We start from the raw sequence: 21,803 nt of genomic DNA, 5'->3' as shown, positions 1-21,803 counted from the left end.
ACGGACATTCCGGTAATGATTACAAAAAAATGGTACCTAAATACTATAGGAGTCATCAAGCAAAGTTTAAAATTGATAGGTCAATTCTAACATGCCTAAAAAGCTATCCGTAAGGACGGACGGACGTACTGACAGACCAACCATAATTTATAAACTAGAAGGTAGGAATTATTACTAAAATAACAAGGATGACAACATCCATAAGCAGCGAAGCACAAAAATTGTGGATGGGAATACGTAGAAGTAGATTTAAAGTGTATTTATTAAAATCAAGAATAGATTTATTGGAGAAAAAAACAGGAAAAAGTTTTAATAAACACCAAAGATATGGGGAAATACGTCAAACATGTAAAAATAGCCAAAAACCTGCAAACGGGCAGTCTGACTATCATTGTTGTCTTCTTCAAACGACAGGTAATTTAATTTTGATATCTTTAACTGAAAAAATTTCGAAAATCGGACCATAAACACCAAAGATATGGGGAAAAAAATGTGAAAAATATAAAAATAGTCAAAAACCTGCAAAAAGGCAGTCTGACCGTCTTTGTTGTTTTCTTCAAATGACGGGAAATTTAATTTTGATATCTTTAACTGAAAAAATTTTGAAAATCGGACCATAAACACCAAAGTTATGGGGAAAATTTGGAAAATATAAAAAATAGCCTAAAACCTGCTAAAAAGCAGTCCGACCGCCATTGATGTTTTATAATTGTGCTCCTAGATGATGGGAATGTTGTCAAAAAATTTCAGCTTTCTATCTTTTGTAGGAGCCGAGAAAATCACATTTCCCCCAATTCATTAATTATGGACGGACGGACGGACGGACGGACGGACGGACAGACGGACGGACGGACAGACGGAAGGACGGACAGACGGACCGACATTGTGAATTATAGAGTAGCTTCGCTACTAATAAACTATTCTGCAACGTATTGATTTTTATGCTAGAACATAGGAAATCCTTATACTAAAGTAACAGGATGTCTGTGTGTCTGTCTGTGTGTCTGTCTGTGTGTCTGTCTGTGTGTACCGAAGGATCTCGCTAACCGCTGAACCGATCGGGTTCTCCTTAACAGGGTAGCTTCTCATAAGTCCCGGGAAGGTTTATAACTATTTTGGGGGAGGGTACCACCACCCTCCCAAGAGAAATGACAAAAAAATCGAAATTTTAAAAAAATTAGGGGAGACTTCAACGTCAAATAAAGAGGTATCGTCATAAAAATTAACTTTAACAAACAAAAACATTTAAAGTGCCACTAGAGGCCTCTAGGGGCGTAGCCGCTAGTTATACTATATAATAATACACATTTCTGTACCGTATTCTCCAGTGTCCTAGAGCGTATGAAATAGTACTAAATTTATAAACATTTCTGTGTAGCGTATTCCCCAGTGCCTTAGAGCGTATAAAGTAGTACTAAATTTATATACATTTCATTAGCGTATTTTCCGATACCCTACAACGTATAAAATATTACTATTTTAATATACTTTTCTACAGCATATTCTTTATTACCCTAGAGCGTATCAATCGATACTAAAAAATGTTGTTATTCTATATCGTAACAATTATTGTGTTATACAGTATTACATAGTGTTATATATTAATTATATAGCTGTAGCGTACTGTCGGGTCCAATACTCTCCAGAGTATCATTTGATACTAAATAAAAAAATTATTTTTAACAGTGTATAATTGACAATCATTTAAATTTTTTCTGTCTGTGTGTGTATACCAAAGGATCTCGCTAAACACTAAATCTATATGGTTCTCCAGGGTAGTTTCTCATAGGTTCTTGGAAGGTTTATAGTCAATTTGGGGGAGGATACCACCAGTACGACCAGGGTAGTTTTAAAGAGATAGATTGCTTGTCGTAATTTGGTTGTTTGTCTTTACCGTCTAAAAGAAAGAGCTTCCTACAGAATGGATTTAGGTCTACTCCTAAGGATTGCTTGGTTTAGGTTTAATTATCGTTTTTACTCCCAATCTAAAAACTTTTCAAAATAGAAATAGTAGGAGCCCCTATAGTCATAAATAAAATAATATATGTATGATTTGTATGACAACATATTTAAATCATAAATTTACTGTAATCTGTAAATTTATGAAGGTATTTGGCAACCTGAAATACAACCCTGACTCGGATTACAACCGGCATAACAACTTTCAAACATTTATTGCTGGTCTCCAGGTTCTTTTTCGGTGAGTCAGAGTGGCCTGGCCAGGACAAGGGGCTGGCATCAGTGTGTTTGTGTTTATATTGTTGTATCTATTCTTCTTTTCGAATGCATTTCTGTTTAGTTTATTTTCCTTTTTTTTTTACCTTTCAGGTTTGTATCTGTATATATTATAACCAAGCTCATAGACGTTTACCCCCCTTAAACTTTGAAACCCCTCATTTTACCCCTTAAAAATTTTTAAAAATACATTATATTACCCCCCCTCCTCTCTAACCTTTGAAAGCTCTTATTTAACCCCCCCTCAAAATAAAAAGCTTAGACGTCTCTGACCATGCAACAATATACCGTATTGCTCTATTTTGGGACAGAGTGAAATGTCAATCGGTATATCATTACTTGGATGTTTGACTAGATTTTCACATACTTTAATAAAATGTTAATCGTAGATAACAATACCACCCATTCATCCCATTTGTCCCATCCCCTCCTACTTGACGAACGAACTGACCAATAAATAGTCAATGTTAGCAAGCTAAATTGACGAAAATTTTCCCCTGTCAATATATCCACTAAATTCTATAGACATTTAACTGCCATTGTATTTTTTGATGTGGTTATCTGGTCTATAATTAAATTCTTTTTAAAGATTAAAAATTAAATGTTACTATTTATAAGTTTGTTTTGTATACTTTATATTTTTGTTTTTTTAGCACAAACATGTGTTCTATAAAGCTTAGACTCCTTCACTCCTCTTGTTTGTATGTATATAAATGCTACGCATGTTTTCTCTTCAAAATATCTTTTGGTGATAGACAGAATTTCTATTAAGTAGGTGTCTTCTTAAATTTAGCTACAGATTAATTCATCATCAAATTTTTATTTTTTAAGTTAATTGTTCAAGTTTTGAATGTTATTCTACTTGATATTGCCTTTTTTTTTTCTTCATTTATTTATCTTTTTTACTTGTGTTATTTTCTATTCTTTGCGTGTTATGACCATATGTTATATATTTTTTTCTTTACTTATTTATAGATGGGCTCTTGGTTGCTTTTTCAAATTTTTCTCTTTTTTAAAACCTTTAATAATATAGAAAAAATTTAAAACCCTGTATATAATAATCTCAGGGAGTAAGGGAGGGGACAATGGATCGAATATTAAATTTTTAGGAGTCTCAGACTTTGGGTACTGACTTAAAGGGAATGTGCAAGAATTTAGTAGTTTTTGACTGACTTTGGTACTAGGGCACAAAATACCGCTAACTCGTTTGTTAGTTTTGAATATTGCAGACAAGTATCAATAAACTTAATTTGTTATGATGTGGCTGGTTTTAACAATTTTTTTCTCTCCAGAAAATATCATTTCATAGATAAAAACTTTATTGTGATATTTGTTTAATAAACGATCTAAGAATCCAATTAAATTTTTGGGTTATTGGGCTATGGGTTCCAGGGAGATTTTTCTAGTTATTAATTACAGAATGGTTAAGTCAGTCTGTTGTGCTTGTAATATAATTTTCAAATGTATGCTTTTTTCTTGGAACTTTCTTCTTAATTTATAGTTTTCTGTATTGTATTAACTCTTTACAATTTCCTCGATATTTTCTGGATTAATCTGGATTTCAAAGTCTTTTAGCAAATACTCCTAAATTGAATTAATTGCCCATTGTCCCCTCCCTTACTCCCTGTAATAATCTATTATTTTTTTATTGCATGGGTTGTTTGTTTGTGTAAAGGTTGTTTGTATATATCATATTATTTTCACACTCTATGTTTATAATATTTAGTATTTATCGTATTAAAGACAGCTTTCCGCGGATATTAAATGAAAAGTTTTAAGATTAAAACCAGTTATGTTAGGATTCCGAGTGGCCAAAGGCCCGTGATAACAAAATTGGTATAAATTTTATTTTTTTTATTTCATTATTCGTGGAAAATTGTTTGCAATACGATGCCATACATGATTTTTTACTATGGCTGCGAACCGTTTTCGAAGCCATACTGTAATAGCTGTTATGACATATTGAGGATATTTTAGGACAAGTTGACTTTAGCATGATGTTTGATTATTTTTAGAATAATGTAAAATGTAATAATTAAGGACGTTTACTAAAATAACATTTTGTTTTACCAATCTAGGAAATCGTTATCACCACGCCTTAAGTAAAATTACTATTTTAGTTGGCATACTTTACAAATGGACGTACGGACATACCATTGGATTTTTTAATATTCTGAATAAATAATAATTACATTTTCCTACTTTTTTTCTCAATATTTGTAGAAAATGTGAATAATAATGGCAAAAAAGATAGTGAGCAAGGATGAAAACATCTAAAGAAGCGAAGCACGAAAAATCATAGATGGACAAACTAACAAAAAAAAACGGAAGAAAAAGAAAAGAGAAGAATTACAGAAATCTTCTCAAAAATGTTCAACTGTTTATCTTAAATAGGAGCCGGGAAAATAATTTTTTTTCTCAAAAATTTTGTTTTGGCAGACAAAAAAACTAAAAACTTACAGACAGACATTTCGAATTATAGCGTAGCTTCACTACCAGCAATATGCATAATATTGATGCGCTTCTATACATAATAATATTTGTCATTATAGGAATATTATTCTATAAATATATCATGTTACTATAATATAAATATATTACAACACCTTATATTATAAAAGATACCAGCGGCTGCGCCCCTAGCCTCCAGAGGCTCTGTATTTGAAAGGTTAGAAAATAACTGAAATAGCCTAATAATATCCCAAGACTTAAATCGAAAAAGAAAATTTCCTAAAACCACCCCGGGACCTATGTGAAGGTTCTTTTAAATGGGGAACCCATCGGTTCGGTGGTTGTTGAGAGCCTTCTCTACAGACATAAAAGACTTACTACTTTTTATATTTGGATGAATAATGATTAAATACACTTTTTTCTGTCATTTTAAAAACTTTTCTTTGGGAGATTTTGCAAATTTTCATTTTAATCTACAAGTTGTTTTTTAAAGGCTATGGCTAACAAAACTCTTATTAATCTTATGCTATTTCTGTTAATATTCGTGGAATATGTTTGTAATTCAATACTATACATTATTTTTCAGTGTTGCTGATTACCAGTTATAATCCAGGGAATAGAAATCGACGCTGGAAATATTTCTAAGAATTTACTGACATGTTTTAAGTGGTTATATTTAAAAGATGAGATTTCTTTTGGGAGTGAGAAGGCACCCTACCCAAAACACATAAAAATCTTTCCCGGGACGTATAAGAACCTGCACTATAAAAAGAAAGCCATAACAGCCAAGCGGTTAGGAAGATTTTACAGTACAGACACACAGACATCCTGTTAGTTTAGTATATTGGATATCGCTTGACATGTACCCCCTTTAGATGTTTGGTACAATTGGACTATCCCCGAACGAAGAAATCTCAAGATGGAATAACTTTCAAACTTTTGTTGACGGTCTTTTTCTTCTCTTCAGGTTTTTCTCTAAAAAGTTAAACACAACATAAATTGTAGTGGTTTGCACAACATCTTGGCGGCTAGCGAAGCTTTACAAAGTGTCTTAAAAGATCAGCCATATGACGTCATATAAAAGTAAGGGATGAAAGGAGAAGTGGGAAAGGAAACACATATAAAAAAGAGATGGATTTTTATGATGTCATACGGCTGATCTTTTGAGACGCCTTGTAAAGCTTTGGGGCTAGCAATTTTTTTAGTCAATACACTAAATAAAATATACACTTAAATATTAAGGAATCATACAATACCAGGTAACTTAAAGCCTTATACGATAAAGAAGTAAACCTAATAATGCAAACCTATACAGAAAAAACAAAATATTTCGAAGCTATTTGCTTTTTGACTTTGGTTCTCCTCCTCCTATTTTAAATAAAGCTGTTTAGGAGATGTTATTGTTCAGACACATAAAACCAGACTTTTAAAGAATTTTAAGAATGTAGTTAGTTTTAGTTTAATGAACAATTATTCATTTTATTTATTTTTTGCATGTTTAAGTTTTGCATGATGTCTGCATGACAAATTTAGAATAATATAAAGGTAATTTGTAAACGAAAACGAAAAAATTACAAGAGATAACAATTATTTTTTAATGGATTTACTTAAGAATTTACATGTAAAAAATCTTATGGGTTAGACCAGTATTGTTGAAAACATTGGATTGAACAAAACTTTTTGGTATTATTCCTTTTATAGTTGTATGGATCACCTGCACCCTCTACTTTTTTTCTTTATAATGTTTATCTTATTTCTATTCCCTACAAGGCTTTAACCCTGTGAGGATCCTGCCCTCGATGCTCTAAAACTTTAACCAGGCGAGGCATGGAACATTGGACTGTAAATTATATTAGTACAAACAATTTTAGAAACACGTTGGTTTAAAACTTTGGGGACTTTTACTATTTCTTGATTGGATGGTACGAACTAGCAGTTTCCAAACTAAGCCACCAATAGTTTTTTTCTTCAGAATTTTTAATAATTGGTGGGTGTTTATCAATTTATCGTCCAATGTCTAATCCCTTAAATATCCCATTCTTAAACTAAGCTTTAAAAGCATTAAAAAATACTTAATTATCCAAAAAAGGCCACCAATTGTTTTATGGATACTGCAACCTTTTTTTTTGTTTGTCATTCTTTTGTTGTATATTTAGATAAACTTCTCTATCTTAATTCTTTGTTTTTCTGTTCTCTTACAGATTATCTTTTCAAACTTCAACAAAAACTTTTTTTTGCGATGGAATGAAAATTGCAATATTTAGCTAAATATTTTTACAGTATTTTGAGATTTTTTATAAAACAAGGATGACAACATCCATAAAGCAAAGGTCTGAAACGGTAGGACAAACAAGCATTGACACTTTTAGTGTGTCAGAACTGAATAAACCGAATATAAATGTCGAATAAAAATGTAAGTAAATTTGTTGCAAAACTGCGGAAATACAAGATCCTGTTTATGGACATACTTACGTTTTTAGGATTTGATTATAGAGATGCTTCGCTTATAACATTGAACCTTGATGTAATAGGAATCGATACCTAACTGTTATAGGAATCAACGTGCAAAGTTTGAAATCGATAGGACAATTATAACACGTCTAAATAAATGAAAAGAGTTATCTGGACAGACGGACGGATGGAACGACCCTAATAATAGAAAAGCTTAGCTTTTAAAATTATTTTAGTTTAGCAAAGCTGAAAAAAATGTCGAACCCATTTCATGTTAAATTAGCTTTTTAGTTGTAGAACGTAAAGATTAATCGTAAAATATTTAGGCTAATGTTAAATTTATAATATTTTTTAATAAATTTTATAAATTTGCAGGTGCGCTACTGGAGAAGCCTGGCCAAATATTATGCTTTCTTGTTCGGTAAGGGAAACTTTTAGATATTTTTAAATATATATTCAAGAGATCCTATTTAAAAAATCTATTAAGTCGAATCTCTACAATTTTCTGGTGTCGGCAGCCGCGCGTCAGCCGCCTGTAAGCCTATGGAATTTTTCTTTTAAATACAAAGAATCCAAACGGGTTTTAATTTGAGGCTTAGTTGCGACTGACGCCCGGCTGCTGAGCACTGAAAATATCTTTGTCCTTTCTCTATATGTTAAGCAAAACTGTAAGTATTTGGATGTAATCTCGATGAAATTTTTGTTTTTTCAAAGACAAGCTAATCCTTCTCTTCTTTTCGTGCACAACCTTTGTCTGTAAGTTCTAACTTTACTCAGTAGTGAATAGGCCCTGTTTTAGTCAAGGCATTTATATAACTTATGTATTAGCAGCAGTTACATTTTGAAAGTCTTTTAGGCCCATATTCAACCCCACGACCTACCGGCAACCGACGCTAAGAGCTTTTACTTTATTTTCAGGGAGGACGTCCCTGTGACGTGAGGTCCCACCAGAAGAACGAGACAACTGATGAGATATTGGATCCAGATAAAAGATGTGGCTCACCATTCACTTATGTTTACTTTGTCTCATTCATATTCCTTTGCAGGTATATACATACAATTCTAGTTTGGCTTCCAAACCGATTAATATCCGATTGATTAGAACTGGTTCTCTGCCATACTGAGAAACTATGTATAGCATCGAATCACGGATAATTTTCCATGAATATTAAAATAAGAATCGTAAAAATAATACCAGTTTTGTTAACCTGAGCCTTCAGCCTCCTTGGGAATAACAAAACTTGATTTTCTTTGACCTTTCCCTACCCTTCGAATTCAGATACAAGGGATTATTCATTGATATATATCTAGATTTTAAGCTACTTCGCTCCTAACCTCTAGTATAGGGTGAATGAGGACAGGAAAATAGCCTAAAACCACCCAAAGATATTGATAAAGCTTCCCTGAAAAGTACAATCGATTTGGACCAGCAGATTTCGAAATATTTATCTTTAGGCAAAAAATCCTTTCTACTTTTCATTTTAGAATATTATTTAATTTTAGTTTCCTGATGTTGAACCTGTTTGTTGCTGTCATCATGGATAATTTTGATTACCTGACCCGTGACTCCAGCATCCTCGGAGCTCATCACCTGGAGGAGTTCATCAGGATCTGGGCGGAGTACGATCCAAGTGCCACGTAAGTTTGGTCGCTATTTTCACACAGGCGAAAAAGTTAGAGGAAAAAACATATTCTTATATTATTTAAGAATAACAATAATAACCACATCCATAAGCTGCGAAGAACTTAAATCGAGTCTTTGCTTGGCATTTTAGACGGACAGAAAGAAACATGAATACAAATATTTAGAGCATTTCCTACAGACCCACACTTAAAATAATGTACGGACGGATAAAGTGAGAAAATGAATGTTGGTAGGATCGGGTTGGGGTTGCATATTTAACCGAATATCGTCTTTCATAGGATCATGATTGGAATATACACAACCCCCTGACCAATACAAAGCTATCTTCAAATACAGTTTGTACGAACGTATCATATATCTGTAAAATATAAGAAATATTATCTGACCGTCCTACAACCTGTTGCTTTAGTGCTTTAGTACACAATTTAAGTAGATAAATGTTAAATTGACAGACAAACAGATAAATGGAATGTTAAGCAGAATTGAATCTTCATAATAAAAACATTTCTGCTTATAAATTATATGCTCTCAAAAGCACAATATAGACCGACAGACCATGTAAGTTATAAATGAGATACTCATACAGGGTGAGTCAGAAAAAACTGAGTTTTCCGATTTTCTGATACAACCAGTAGGAATATGGAAAAAAACAATTATAGGTTCTTGTTCTCTATAAAAATATACATTAAACTTAGAAAAGGTGTTTTTGAATATCTCTGAAAACAACGGCGCTTTTTAGAGCATAAAGATTTCAAAAAGTGTGTGTGATGACTTTTTCGGCCATTATTTTGTACTTTTTAAGTAGATTTATTTATAATAAAAATGTCTACCATTCTAAAAAGATAAACAAACATATTTTTTGATTATTAAAATTTTTATTCAACAGATTGTAAATAGTTAACATCTTAAAAATACAATTTATTTAAATTAAAATATCACATTACAAATCAAATGTTAATACCCCATGACCGGAAAACCAGCTCATGACCGGAAATATTTTATCTTGTTACCTAGATTCCTCCCCCCTCCCCCTGAATTTCTTCTATATTTGGTGCATGACCGGATTTAATCTCCTAAATCTCCGCCCCCTTTTGACAAATTATACTTGTGTGTTATAATCCATCATAACAACTTCATTTAAATAGGCCGGGTAGGGTTTCTAAAAGGCACTTTTATTTTAAAAATTCAAACCTTGATAACTTTTTTATCTTAAGAGATTTTTTTGTCTAATAAAAAGGTTTTTTTTTCTTTTTACTATAAGCTACGTTATTATAAAAGATTCTTTTAAATCACATGCATCACAATCAAGAAATATGAAAAAATGACAAATTGTAGTATTCTAAAAATGCTTTTGTGAGTAGCCAAAAAGCATTTCACCTTTAAAACTCTTTAAAATACTTTTCTTAGACCTTTTTCTAAATAAATATTGAAATTTTAAGATTTTTTTATACAAAATAGATGATTTATTTTAATTTTTCTTGATTAACATTTTTCACACAAGGCATTTTTTGACACCATACACCTATCATAGAGGCCGCATTTTTAGAGATAATGAAAAACACCTTTTACAAGTTTGATGTGCTTTTGTACAGAGAACAAGGACATATAATTATTTTTTTCTGTATTCCTTCTGGTTGTTTCTGAAAATCGAAAAACTCAGTTTTTTCTGACTCACCCTGTATATCTATGACAACTGCCAAGTAAATTGTATTTTTCCTGAAGAAGACAGACAGACTGACGAATGGACAGACAAAATAAGTTATGGAGTCGTTTCACTACTAAAGATTTCTTTCTAATTTATTTTTTTGCAGGGGACGAATTCATTACACAGAAATGTATGACATGTTGAAGAATATGGACCCACCCCTCGGGTTCGGCAGCAAATGTCCAGACAGGTATAATTTTTTTTCCAGTATGGCATAGAAACCGATTAATGTCCGTTGGATAAGAACTTGTTCTGAAAAATCATGTAAAGCATCGAGTTACAGACAATTTTTCACGAATATTAAAATAAAAGATTAGGTTATATTTGGTACATTGTAGCCTTGCAGAGTTACGACATAGCTTTAGGCTCTGGAGGATTGGAACCTTTATGTGGTGTTATGTACAAGGAAACAACTAACTTCCCTTAAATTTAATTTATTTAAAAACTAAGAGGTGTTCTGTTGTCGAAAGTCGTTAAGGCTTCAAAATTATCGGATTATACAAATTTTTTTTTCTGGTAATAACTATCCTGAAATAAAGTATAATTGTTTTAGGTTGGCATATAAGAAATTGATCCGTATGAACATGCCTGTGGACGAGGCGGGGAAGGTCAACTTCACCACCACCCTCTTTGCTCTCATCAGGGAGAATCTTAATATAAAGGTAAAGAAATGGAATCCAGGAGTAAGGTATAGCAACAATCGAAATACATATAGAATAATATTTTGGGTGGCAGGTAAAAAGGTTGTTATTACTACTAAGCGTTGCCCCCTCCCCTTAAATTTGCTAAAAATCATGCAAAAGTTTCGTGATTTTTTTTCTAATTCAATTAGTTGTCTGTTACAGCTGCTGAATTGATCCCCAGTTTTTTTTCTATTGTTTCGATTGTATAGGGTCTTCGGGCAGTATTAGGTCACTCTCTATTATGGATAGGTATATCCTATTATTAAAGTAGTAGCGGTTTTTGTCTGTCCTAAAGGATCTCGCTAACCGCTGAACCGATATTGTTCTCCTTTACAGTGAAGCTTCTTATAGTTCCTGGAAAGGTTTTAAACTATTTTTGGGGAGGGTGTCTTTACCCCCCTCAACCCTAAATTTTTTTTTTCTCTTTTGAAACTCAAATTCAAATAGGATAAGGTCGTCTTTTCCTCTCCTACCTTAAGTGCCCCTAGAGGCTTCTAGGAGGCGTAGCCACTAGTATTATATATCATCTGTAATGTGTGCAGTTCAATCAATTTTTAGCCTCTATTATTCAACTTTATTTATGGGCATTTCATATTTTATCCTTAAGTTGCCGCACATTTTTAATACACTGCTGACTAACCGAGATCTATAGGAATAAGACAATAGCCGATATATTGATGTACATACCCAATGATGACACACAAAATTACACCTTCTGTAGATTATAATTAGTGGTCGAAACGTTTGAAAACTCGACTTAATAACCAATCAATCAAAATTCAGTAAAAGTTTCTAAAGTTGTTCAGACAAAGAATAAGAAAATGTTATTGTAAAACTTTGGGGACTATATAATAGTATATTAAACAGCCCATTGTCCTCTCTATCTCAGCTGACCAACATATAGTATAGAAAAGCTTGCATTAAAACGGTAATTATTTGTAGATGAGATCCGCTGAGGAAATGGACCAGGCTGATTTAGAACTCAGGGAAACAATCCTCAAAATTTGGCCCTTTACTGCAAAGGACAAAATCCGTCTCCTTGTCCCAACTGTTCAAGGTGAAAAAAATCCTCAAAAATATGAAAATGATTTTTTCATAGCATTGCACATAAAACACCAAACCACGATTATATTATGTTTGTGATGGACCAAAAAAGCGACTTTTAACTAGTTTCAACATAACAATAAAGATTTGATAAATCTTGTATTACTTGCCCATTGGACAAAGGAAATATTTTTAATTAACAATTCTTTGTTTAAGATATTGGACATGGTAATTTAACAGTTGGAAAGATCTACGGAGGAATATTGATTCTGGACAACTGGAAGCATACCAGGTTCCAGGATATACACTCCAACATGTTCCAGGTATAATATTGATTCTGGATAACTGGAAGCACACTAGGTTCCAGGATATCTACTCCAACATGTTCCAGGTATAATATTGATTCTGGATAACTGGAAGCACACCAGGTTCCAGGATATACATTCCAATATGTTACAGATATAATATTGATTCTGGATAACTGGAAGCACACCAGGTTCCAGGATATCCACTCAAACATGTTCCAGGTAGAACTAATTACTCTTGAACCAGATTTGAAAGCTGCCCATAAGCCTAAGAAAATCAACTTTTTATATATCAAATCAGCTCTATTAAGAAATTTTTTCAATCGGGATAATTTTGAGGCTTCGTCGCTGGCCAATAAATGAGTTCCATGTTAGTAACCTAAATTAAAGACACTTTTTTCTAGTCATAATAGTTACGTATATTCTTCTATATCCATAAATATTTAGACTCCTGGAATCTCAACAATAAAACCTGATAGCTGGAGTCTAGCTCTCCATCAGGCGGATCACAAGACTCAAAATAAATATCCACCAGTATTTTCTTCCTTACCATCCAGGTAGTAATTAATTCTCTACTCCTTACCAGGGAGGGAGGGGACATTGGGCTGTATATTACACTAGACTCCAAAGTTTTATAACAACGTTTTCTTATTCGTTGACAAAACAACTTCATTAAGTTAAGTGACTTTAATTGTTTCAACCATTTATTGTAATCTTCAGAAGTGGTAATTTTGTGTATCAACATTGGGGATGTACATAAATTTATTAGCCATTGTCTTATCACTTTAGATCACTTTACTGAGAACATTTTTGCCTTGAACGCAAATGCCTTAATCAGTTTTACTCGTAGCTACTCATAATTCACTCTGTATGTCTGTCCGTTAGCCTGAAACGTTTTAGGTGGATTATGATTTTCTTCCCTGCTATTCAAAATAGACTGCTGTTTCTCTGTGAATATTCCCCATAGTAAAGCGTATCAAGCATATAATTTACTTCTTCCATTGGTCTGTCATTTATGCTACTGAACTATAAATATTAAAACATTATTTCGTATAAAAGGTTCGTATTTCCATTTCAATTTTAGAAGAGTTGGGCCAAGCTACGGGGAAAGTCATTTTGCCCCACCAATAGCAGGTAACCATTACTATAAAAATATGAGGGAAATGTTTTTTTTTGTGCAAAGTGTTCCCTCTACAATTCTGATAAAGCCTAGTCAATTAACAGGATTGATTAAAATCATTAATTCCTTAAACTTAATTCTTGTCCTTCCTTTCGTCGCGGCATAAATAAAGTGTTAAACAATTAATTTGGGTTGAAGGAGAGGGGGAAAAACACAATAATTTCATAGCATTAACAAACGTTATACCAATGACAAATTCTTTGATAGTTCTTTTGTAGAAGGAACACTTTACGTTGTGCAATTGTGTGTTTAAATAGATATACACGATCTTGATGCTTAATCTGGCCACAAAATCCTTAAAACTTAAATAGGGATTCTTATCGAACAAATTCCCTTGTTTATTTATAGTTATGTACGATTTATTCCTACCATTATAAAGAAATTTTACACGATTTAATTAAACCAGGCAAAACTTTATCCTAAGAAATGCCATAAATTATGGCTGACCCATTATGCGAAACAAATCTGCTAAAATCTGTACACTTTCTAACCAATAATATGGCTGGATTGTTCCCCTACTGTTTTCCTATTGGCTGTTCTAGAGAGTATGTATCTAGATCTTGTATATCTATTTGTGTGTGATTAGATGTCATGAATAAGGAGATATGAAATCAAAGAAAAGTGGTCTTAGCTGACTTGTTATCGACATGACATTATTCTAATGTTCATCATTTTGATGTCATCAGAGCTAAAGTCATAAAGAAATAATAGAAAGAGCTTACACTTATTTCTTTTTATATCTCTTTTTCCCTAGACAAAAAATGTTAATATTGACACTTATTTCTAGAAAAAATACAATTAAAAGGTCTTCGACAAATATAACAATAATCTGCGGTTATAAAATTATTCAAATTTACACATTTTCTGGAATCAAGTGTTTTTCATTGATAAAAAGTGTGTTAATTATGTTTTTTTTTCAAGAGAAATTGTTAAATTAGGGTTGAGAATAGTTATAGCATCGTGTCATAAACATTATATTCGTAACAAACTGGATATAATACGATGCTAAACATAATTTTTACGTCTGGCTGAGAACCGGTTCTAATCCACCGGATATTAATCGGTTACGAAGCGATGCGGGAAAATTTTAACCCAATTATCTAATGTGCATCTTTAATTTTGATGTCCCCTTTGTATACTTGCATATTAGAACAAATTGTAATTGATTTGATTTTTTAAAAGCGAAGCTTTCCTATAATTAGGGTCGCTCCGTCCGTACGTACGTCCGTAACGGATAGCTTTTTTCGTTAATTTAGGCATGTTAGAATTGTCCTATCGATTTCAAACTTTGCATGGTGATTACTGTAGTAGTTAGGTACGATTTAGAAAGCGTAGCAACTCTATAATCATTTCTAGAATGTCCGTACGTCCATTTTAAACATGATGATTTTTTTTACCTTTTTAACAACAAATTTTTATGTGATCTAATAATCCCATTGATGTGATTTTTGGTATACAGATTCCCGGGACAACAAAATACAATATTATAAGCGAAGCAACTCTATAATTAAGTCCTTAAAATGTAAGTATGTCCATAAACATTATTCTGTATCAAGCAGTTTTTTAACAAAATATCTTACAATTTTGCTTCGACTCTTATTCTGATTATTCAGTTCTGACACTATACAAGTGTTAATGTCCGTTTGTCCTACCGTTTCAGTGCTTCGCTTTTATAGATGTTGTCATCCTTGTTAAATGTTATGTTTCTACTATCTGTACCCTTGTAGAACAGTGAGAGAAAAATAGCATTGTTGGTTTTCTTATTTTAAACAACTTTTATATAACTTTTATTTCTACTAAAAATATAATGATTCAATAAAACAAATAATACTTTTTTGTATGGATTTTGGTAGAATCCTATTTATAGCTTATTGGATTGCAAATAAATCACCCCCCATAACTGCTTAATGTTGTTTACTATTCTATAACCAAATTGTTAGTCATCTCAAGGCTTTTACCTCACATTCAGGGACAAGGGACCGGGATTCGGACAAACAATTCTAAGTGAAATTTGCCAAACAACTCTCTTCTTTCTGTTATCCCCTTCCTACCAACTTCCTTTAAATTACAGCACAAAACAAGTTTTACGCTTACATTGCGCCGCTAAAAAGACCAAATTTTCAAAAAGTTCAAATGGAATCAGTTTGCTGAATCACGGCCCCTGCCTCGCAGTGCCTTAGTTGATTGGCAATTACCCAATTTCAGGGACAATGTACAAGGATTCTGACAATCAAATCAAATAATTCTTCCCCTTCACACCGTTTTCCCCTAGAAAAAAAACGATAGTGGACAAAATAATGCCACTTCTCGCGGTCGTTTACTATTTACTATTTTTCTTCATAAGATAAAAGCATTGCTATAATATAAAGATAATTTTTAAATCGCAAAATCCGGGATCTGAAATTTGCGTCACCCTGCCAACCTGAAAGTGGGGAAGAGAATAAGGGATGGGGTAGAACCAGTTATCATAATGTTTTATTTTCTTGACTTTAAGTTAAACTCTATCAAAAAAAAAAAAATGGTCCCGAGTTAACCATGACAAATTTTTTGAAATGTTCAGCTAGTGTAAGTTGAATTAAATAGGTGAATCAAGGAATCTCAAAGTTTAAATTAAGTATATTAGGATTAGATTATTATTACTAACTTAGCGCTTGAAGACATTTTCCTTACATTTTTGGAAATATACATTACAACAATTGCTATAAACAAGTGTTATCAAAAATAAAGATGTATAAAATAAGAAAACCTTCAATGTAAGTTGTCATGACAAATATTTAATCAACATATTATTTTTTATTAAAAAGCCTATAATATATGGTATAGGAAATTAATAATTTCTAAATGTTATGACAACTTTATTAATGTTATTTGTTGTTAGCTCCAGAGAGGATCACACTTAGAAGATTAAAAGGTAACTTAAATAGTTTTTAAAAAGTATTTAATTATCAGTTTTTTTCAGGACAAAATATCTTATCAACAAGAGATGATTTTGAAAAAAATATGTATTATAAATTGTGTGTTGTTTGACATATATCAAAGAAAACTAAGATCTGCGATGCTTTGTTTGTTTCATGTTTTAAAAACACAACAATTGTGACATTTCGATCTTTATTATCATACAGTTGGGTAGAGTAGAATAATTCTCCTCTCTTTATAAAAAGTTTTGGGTCATGTAACGAAAATTTTCCAAAAAAAGGGGCAGACATAACCTTCCTGAGATTTGACAACAGATGGACTAGGTATGAGCTAAAATCGATGTTAAAGGGACTGAGAACGTAAATTTTTCTCATCTTTATATCAAATCTTAACATTGTCTCATTCATAATATCTCACAGATAGAGCAAAACGCGCTTTTGTTTGCTTAAAAAACGGCTTTTTCCGACGATTCTTATAAGGTACAGGGAAAGGAAGAAATTTTCCGTATTATATAAAATGTGCATTAAATTGCTTTTTTCTCCCATTATAGCTAAAATTAAATTATTTCACATAGTTCTTGATTTTTCCTAACGGTTAAGCTGACTTTTAACATAATCCTTGCTTTAAACCAATGTATAGTTACTTAGAAATTGATAAAATAAGCAATATTATTTATTGAAAACCAAATACAATAACAAAGCTAGAAACTGTTTTTTTATTAGTACCCAATTAACTTTAGATGGCCCATATCTCGCCCACCTTTAATTATAAATTTGTAAATAATAAAGACGCAATATTTCTTTAAAAACAGTCTGATAAAAGTGTAAACTAATTCTCAAAAGTCGATTATTTATTGTCTAACACAATAAAAAAGGATATTATCATTTTAAATAACCTATGAGATTCAACCCTTTGTAGACAGTGAGGTATTTTTTTGTCAATGATACGAATTTAAAATAGGTCTTTATTACCTAATTACTACGTTATAAAAAAACTAATTGGCTATTTTATATCATAAAATAAATCATTAACAGTAAGTTAATTGTTTGAACTATATATGACAAGTTAAATATCCCTACAAACATTATAAGAAACAAAAACATTCAGATTTTCCCTGTTTTTTCCTTTTTCCCTCCCAAAATACCATAAAATCAAGGCATTATTCCTGGATATTTTTGTTAATAGGACGTTTTTGGTTGATCAGTGTAGTGAAATATGCTTAGAAAATGTTAAGATTTAATAATCAGATGAGAAATTTTTACGTTCACACTCCCTTTAAGGTGTCTATAGATGCGTCTTGGTATGCTCTACTATTAACTCGACACCTAAGAGTACTTTGAACTTTGTACGAGTAAATCGGCTGGAAAAATAGCTTTAATCAAACAAAGTACTTAAAATATCAGAGATACCTAGCCCATCTGAGGTCAAATCTCAGGAGGGTAAATTTGCCCTTTTCAGAAAATTTTCGTCTTCTTTACATGATCTAAAGTTTTTCATTTTTGATTGAGAAGAATAAGTTACATTAGCAATATAAAAAATTTATATCCTAGATAGAGGAAAAAATTGCTCTATTTAATATTTAAGATAGTTAGTTTCTTATAAGAAGACTGAACAAATCTCATATGCCTTAATATGCTGTTATGTACATGTAGATCTTTAGTTTAGAATATAAAACATAAAGAAATGAATTAGAATTAGCAGAATGTTGAGAATCAAAGAATGCAAGGAAAATGGCAATTTTTATCATTTTGAACTATCTCCTCACTAAATGTGCCAGACACTAAATAAATAAATAATATATAGAAGATATAATTTATCATTCATTACCCTATTTCTGAAGCTCTGTTAAAACTGTAAATTAGTTGAACAACACCATATCCCTAATTTTCCTGATTTATTTGTATATTTGAACCACTCCATATAGTGCATGGATGTTAAATCATAAAAATTTCCAGTTAGATTACTGTTAGGTATCTTAAAACCAAGAAGTATTTATTTAATAAATACACAATGTTTTGGAAAGTAAAAAATCTTTTATCTGAAAATACTAAATCCTTAAAGAACGTGTTCTAACTTTTGTGATTTTTAAAGAAAAATAGCTAGTCAGTGCTATTAGTAAGTAGTAGATGTAAAATGATTCATAGAATTCAGATATGTGTTATGAAAAATTAAGTTGGTTTAAAGGTACTAAAATGCAACAAAAAAAGAAGAAAATTGCTATTATGAACAAAAATACTAAGATCTTTAATTTGACACTTTAAATTCTGTTGAGTAATTATTGAAAAAATCTATTTTGTTGAACCCCGGTTAACAAAAACTTTGAACTTTGGGAGCTCGTCACGAATGGATTAAAAAAACCACAACAGTTAGGACACATTCTTTAAACATTTTAAACAGTAAATGTTTTAAAACAATATTTTCAAATCTTAATAGTTCTATATTATTTAGAAGAATCAGAGGAAGATGATTGGATGGCAGATGAACCAATCCTGAGTGAGCATCCTCTGGGACACAATTACCACCATGATAAATCCTCGCACAACTATCCAGACTATAAAGACCAGCCTTGGTACTACGAGGACAGCTTTCAGGATGATATTGGTCTGGACCGTCAGCACAGTCCTCCGGGACAACACCGCCATCATCATGGAGGCAATCACTGGCGCAGCAGTCATCATCACCAGCCTCTTACGGCCCAGCCGCCGGCCCTTTACAGGCCTCAGCTCACGGTCGCAGCCTCGCCTACTCCTACACGTCGCAGTGCCACTGATCCGAATTTGTCTTCTGTTTTAAGACCGCCACAGCTGCCGCGGAGAAGACTGCCGCCAACTCCACGCCAACCGTCCAATTTAGATATAGATAAATTACAGCAACAGCAAAAAGGCAACCATCTTAGCAAATCCTCAACTGATCCAAACATGCTGGAGGCCACAGTTGACGAAGCCAACAAACAGGCAGTGCTCGAGTTTAATTTCCCGCGGCTCAATTTTAGCCCGTCGCACAAGGCCGCCTCTTCCGGACCATTCAGCATGGTCATGCGGCCATTTCAGAGCAGCATGATGGGCTATGTGCACGGGAACGGGGTCGGTGCCATGCCCGGTAATGGACCATCTGCAATCAGCAATGGAATAAGAGCTCTGCACACGCGGAGAGCCCTGCCAACTCCCGGTCATTCAGAATTACAGCGACTGCGGGGCGGGGGAAGACAGTTGCCTAGCCTTGCTCAACATTTGGCGGGGGTTCCAGGCAATGGGGTAAAGAGTATAGGCGGAGATCCCTGGCCCGGATCAGGATTAAGGGATGATTATGGATTAGCTCCCAGGGAGCATAACTCAGGGATTAGAGGGATGGACATGACAGAAGAATATGAAGAAGAGGATTGGTGTTAGGATAAATTTTAGACAATTTTATAATCAAAACAAGAGTGAAATTTTGAAGTTGTTGTCAGCTCATTAATGTAGATTGTAATATAAATAATTGTAAAACAAATTTTATATTGAGAAGATTTTACATAAATCTATTTGTTAATTGTATAAAAATCTCTAATCTTGCCTCTATTACTTCTTTTCTTGTAATGCTTTGTCGCCATTATGAATCCGGTATGACTTCGAAACCGATTAATATCTGCTGGATTACAACCGGTTCTCAGCCATACTGGAAAATCTTGAATAGAATTGTATTACAAACAATTTTCGGCGAAAACTAAAATAAAAAAACATAAAATTAATGCCAGTTTTGTTAGCACGGGCCTTCGGCCCCTCTGGGCTAACAAAAATTGGTTTTTATTTTATAACTTTTTCATTTTGATATCCGTGGATAGCTGGCTATAATACGATGCGATAAATAACTATTCCCTATTCTACGGGATTATTGAATTTCCAAGAAGATTTTATGAAATTAATATATATATTACTTAGACATGAAATTTATGTGCAATAGTAAATTATTACCTTGAATTTACAAATGTTTTTTGCTGCAAAATATATTTGCTTAGCTGCCATCTTTGCTAGAGCTTCAATATTATGCAGGGCTCGGCAGCCGCGTGTATGCCTCAGTGAAGTAGTCATAATTTAAATTCAAAATTTAGCTGAATGTCCAAACCTGTTCCTAAACAGACAATCCATCTTTTGAGAATTTTTAAAAGGAAATTAGGGGCTATGCGCAGCTGAGGCGCTGCTGCCGAGCCCTAAATATTATAACATATCAGGATATTTCTAAATGTAAAGGCCATATGTCTCAACCATGACACTTTGGTTGAGCTTGGACTTCCGAATTAGCGGGAAGTTCACGAGATCAGTTGGCGAACATACAAAACCCCCAATACCAGGAACCATCAAGTTTCAACAGCAGGTTTGAATATAGATTTATTGATGAAATTATTTCAAAAGACCTGAAATTACAAGATCAATTAATAAACAGAATAAAATATTATTCGTTATCTTAAAACTTTGAGCACTAAAAAAATCTTTTTCTTTTCATATGGTTAAAGAATCTTTGGAAACTTTGGCTTTTAAAGGAAAATTATTTGGTTTAATAAATCATTGTTAAATGCAACAATAAGGCACATAAAAATTACCAAAACATATATTAATCATAATTAAGTTTCATGCTTAGCTGGCTAAAGCCTTCTTTTAAAACTACATATAATCGTCCTATACACCATACTTCTTAATCAAATTAACAAATTCTACCTGAAGCTCTTATGGTTTCAAATCCCTGATATACTAGGGTAGTTCACACTCAATGAGACCAATGATAGGCCCAACTTTGTTCTCCGCAATCTTCACACTCTCATATCTCATTCAAAAGTAAAGAACGTGCGCTTCAAAATAAACAAACACTCTATGCCGCGCCACATTATGAAAGGAAAGCCCTAAAAGACGACATTTGCGCTTTGTTTTTGGTTTAATGATAAGGAATTTAATTTCGAACTTGATAAACACAAAGCTTCCTCGAAAAGAGGTTAAGACACACCCCCCGTTTGAAAGTCAAATTAACTTCCTTAACGAGATTCAAGGTTTTTTTCGCGCTGAGCACTAGCAACATTTCTCACTAAACTCAACTCACCATAATCACATGAGAATGGCCACATCCCGAAAACGTGACAATTTTGCTCCTAACTAAATGAAACCCCGTGAAATGCATACACAATATTATACTCCTCACTAGGACTCATAATACCTCACAT

General features: G+C 32.8%; 1 protein-coding gene across 2 annotated transcripts in view; it reads left to right on the top strand.

Moving 5' to 3' along the window:
* cac (calcium voltage-gated channel subunit cacophony) overlaps positions 1–20,842 on the top strand; it is a 108,650-nt gene extending 87,808 nt beyond the window's left edge. Inside the window, exons 33-44 of one of the 2 annotated variants that reach the window (XM_080156566.1) lie at positions 2,109–2,200; positions 7,513–7,558; positions 8,056–8,183; positions 8,641–8,775; positions 10,594–10,677; positions 11,041–11,149; positions 12,113–12,227; positions 12,431–12,537; positions 12,967–13,076; positions 13,604–13,653; positions 16,578–16,610; positions 19,064–20,842. In XM_080156566.1, coding sequence (XP_080012692.1) covers positions 2,109–2,200; positions 7,513–7,558; positions 8,056–8,183; positions 8,641–8,775; positions 10,594–10,677; positions 11,041–11,149; positions 12,113–12,227; positions 12,431–12,537; positions 12,967–13,076; positions 13,604–13,653; positions 16,578–16,610; positions 19,064–20,004 — 1,950 coding nt within the window. In that variant the 3' untranslated portion in view covers positions 20,005–20,842. The remainder of the gene's footprint in view (positions 1–2,108; positions 2,201–7,512; positions 7,559–8,055; positions 8,184–8,640; positions 8,776–10,593; positions 10,678–11,040; positions 11,150–12,112; positions 12,228–12,430; positions 12,538–12,966; positions 13,077–13,603; positions 13,654–16,577; positions 16,611–19,063) is intronic. The other variant, XM_080156567.1, reaches the window with a different exon arrangement.
* Positions 20,843–21,803: the final 961 nt, after the last annotated feature.

This window comes from Acartia tonsa, chromosome 4, assembly GCF_053477335.1.
Source record: "Acartia tonsa isolate MP-2025a chromosome 4, ASM5347733v1, whole genome shotgun sequence".
Lineage (NCBI taxonomy): Eukaryota > Metazoa > Arthropoda > Copepoda > Calanoida > Acartiidae > Acartia > Acartia tonsa.
Note: the sequence above shows the minus strand (reverse complement) of the source record. Positions and strands in the feature narration are given on the sequence as shown.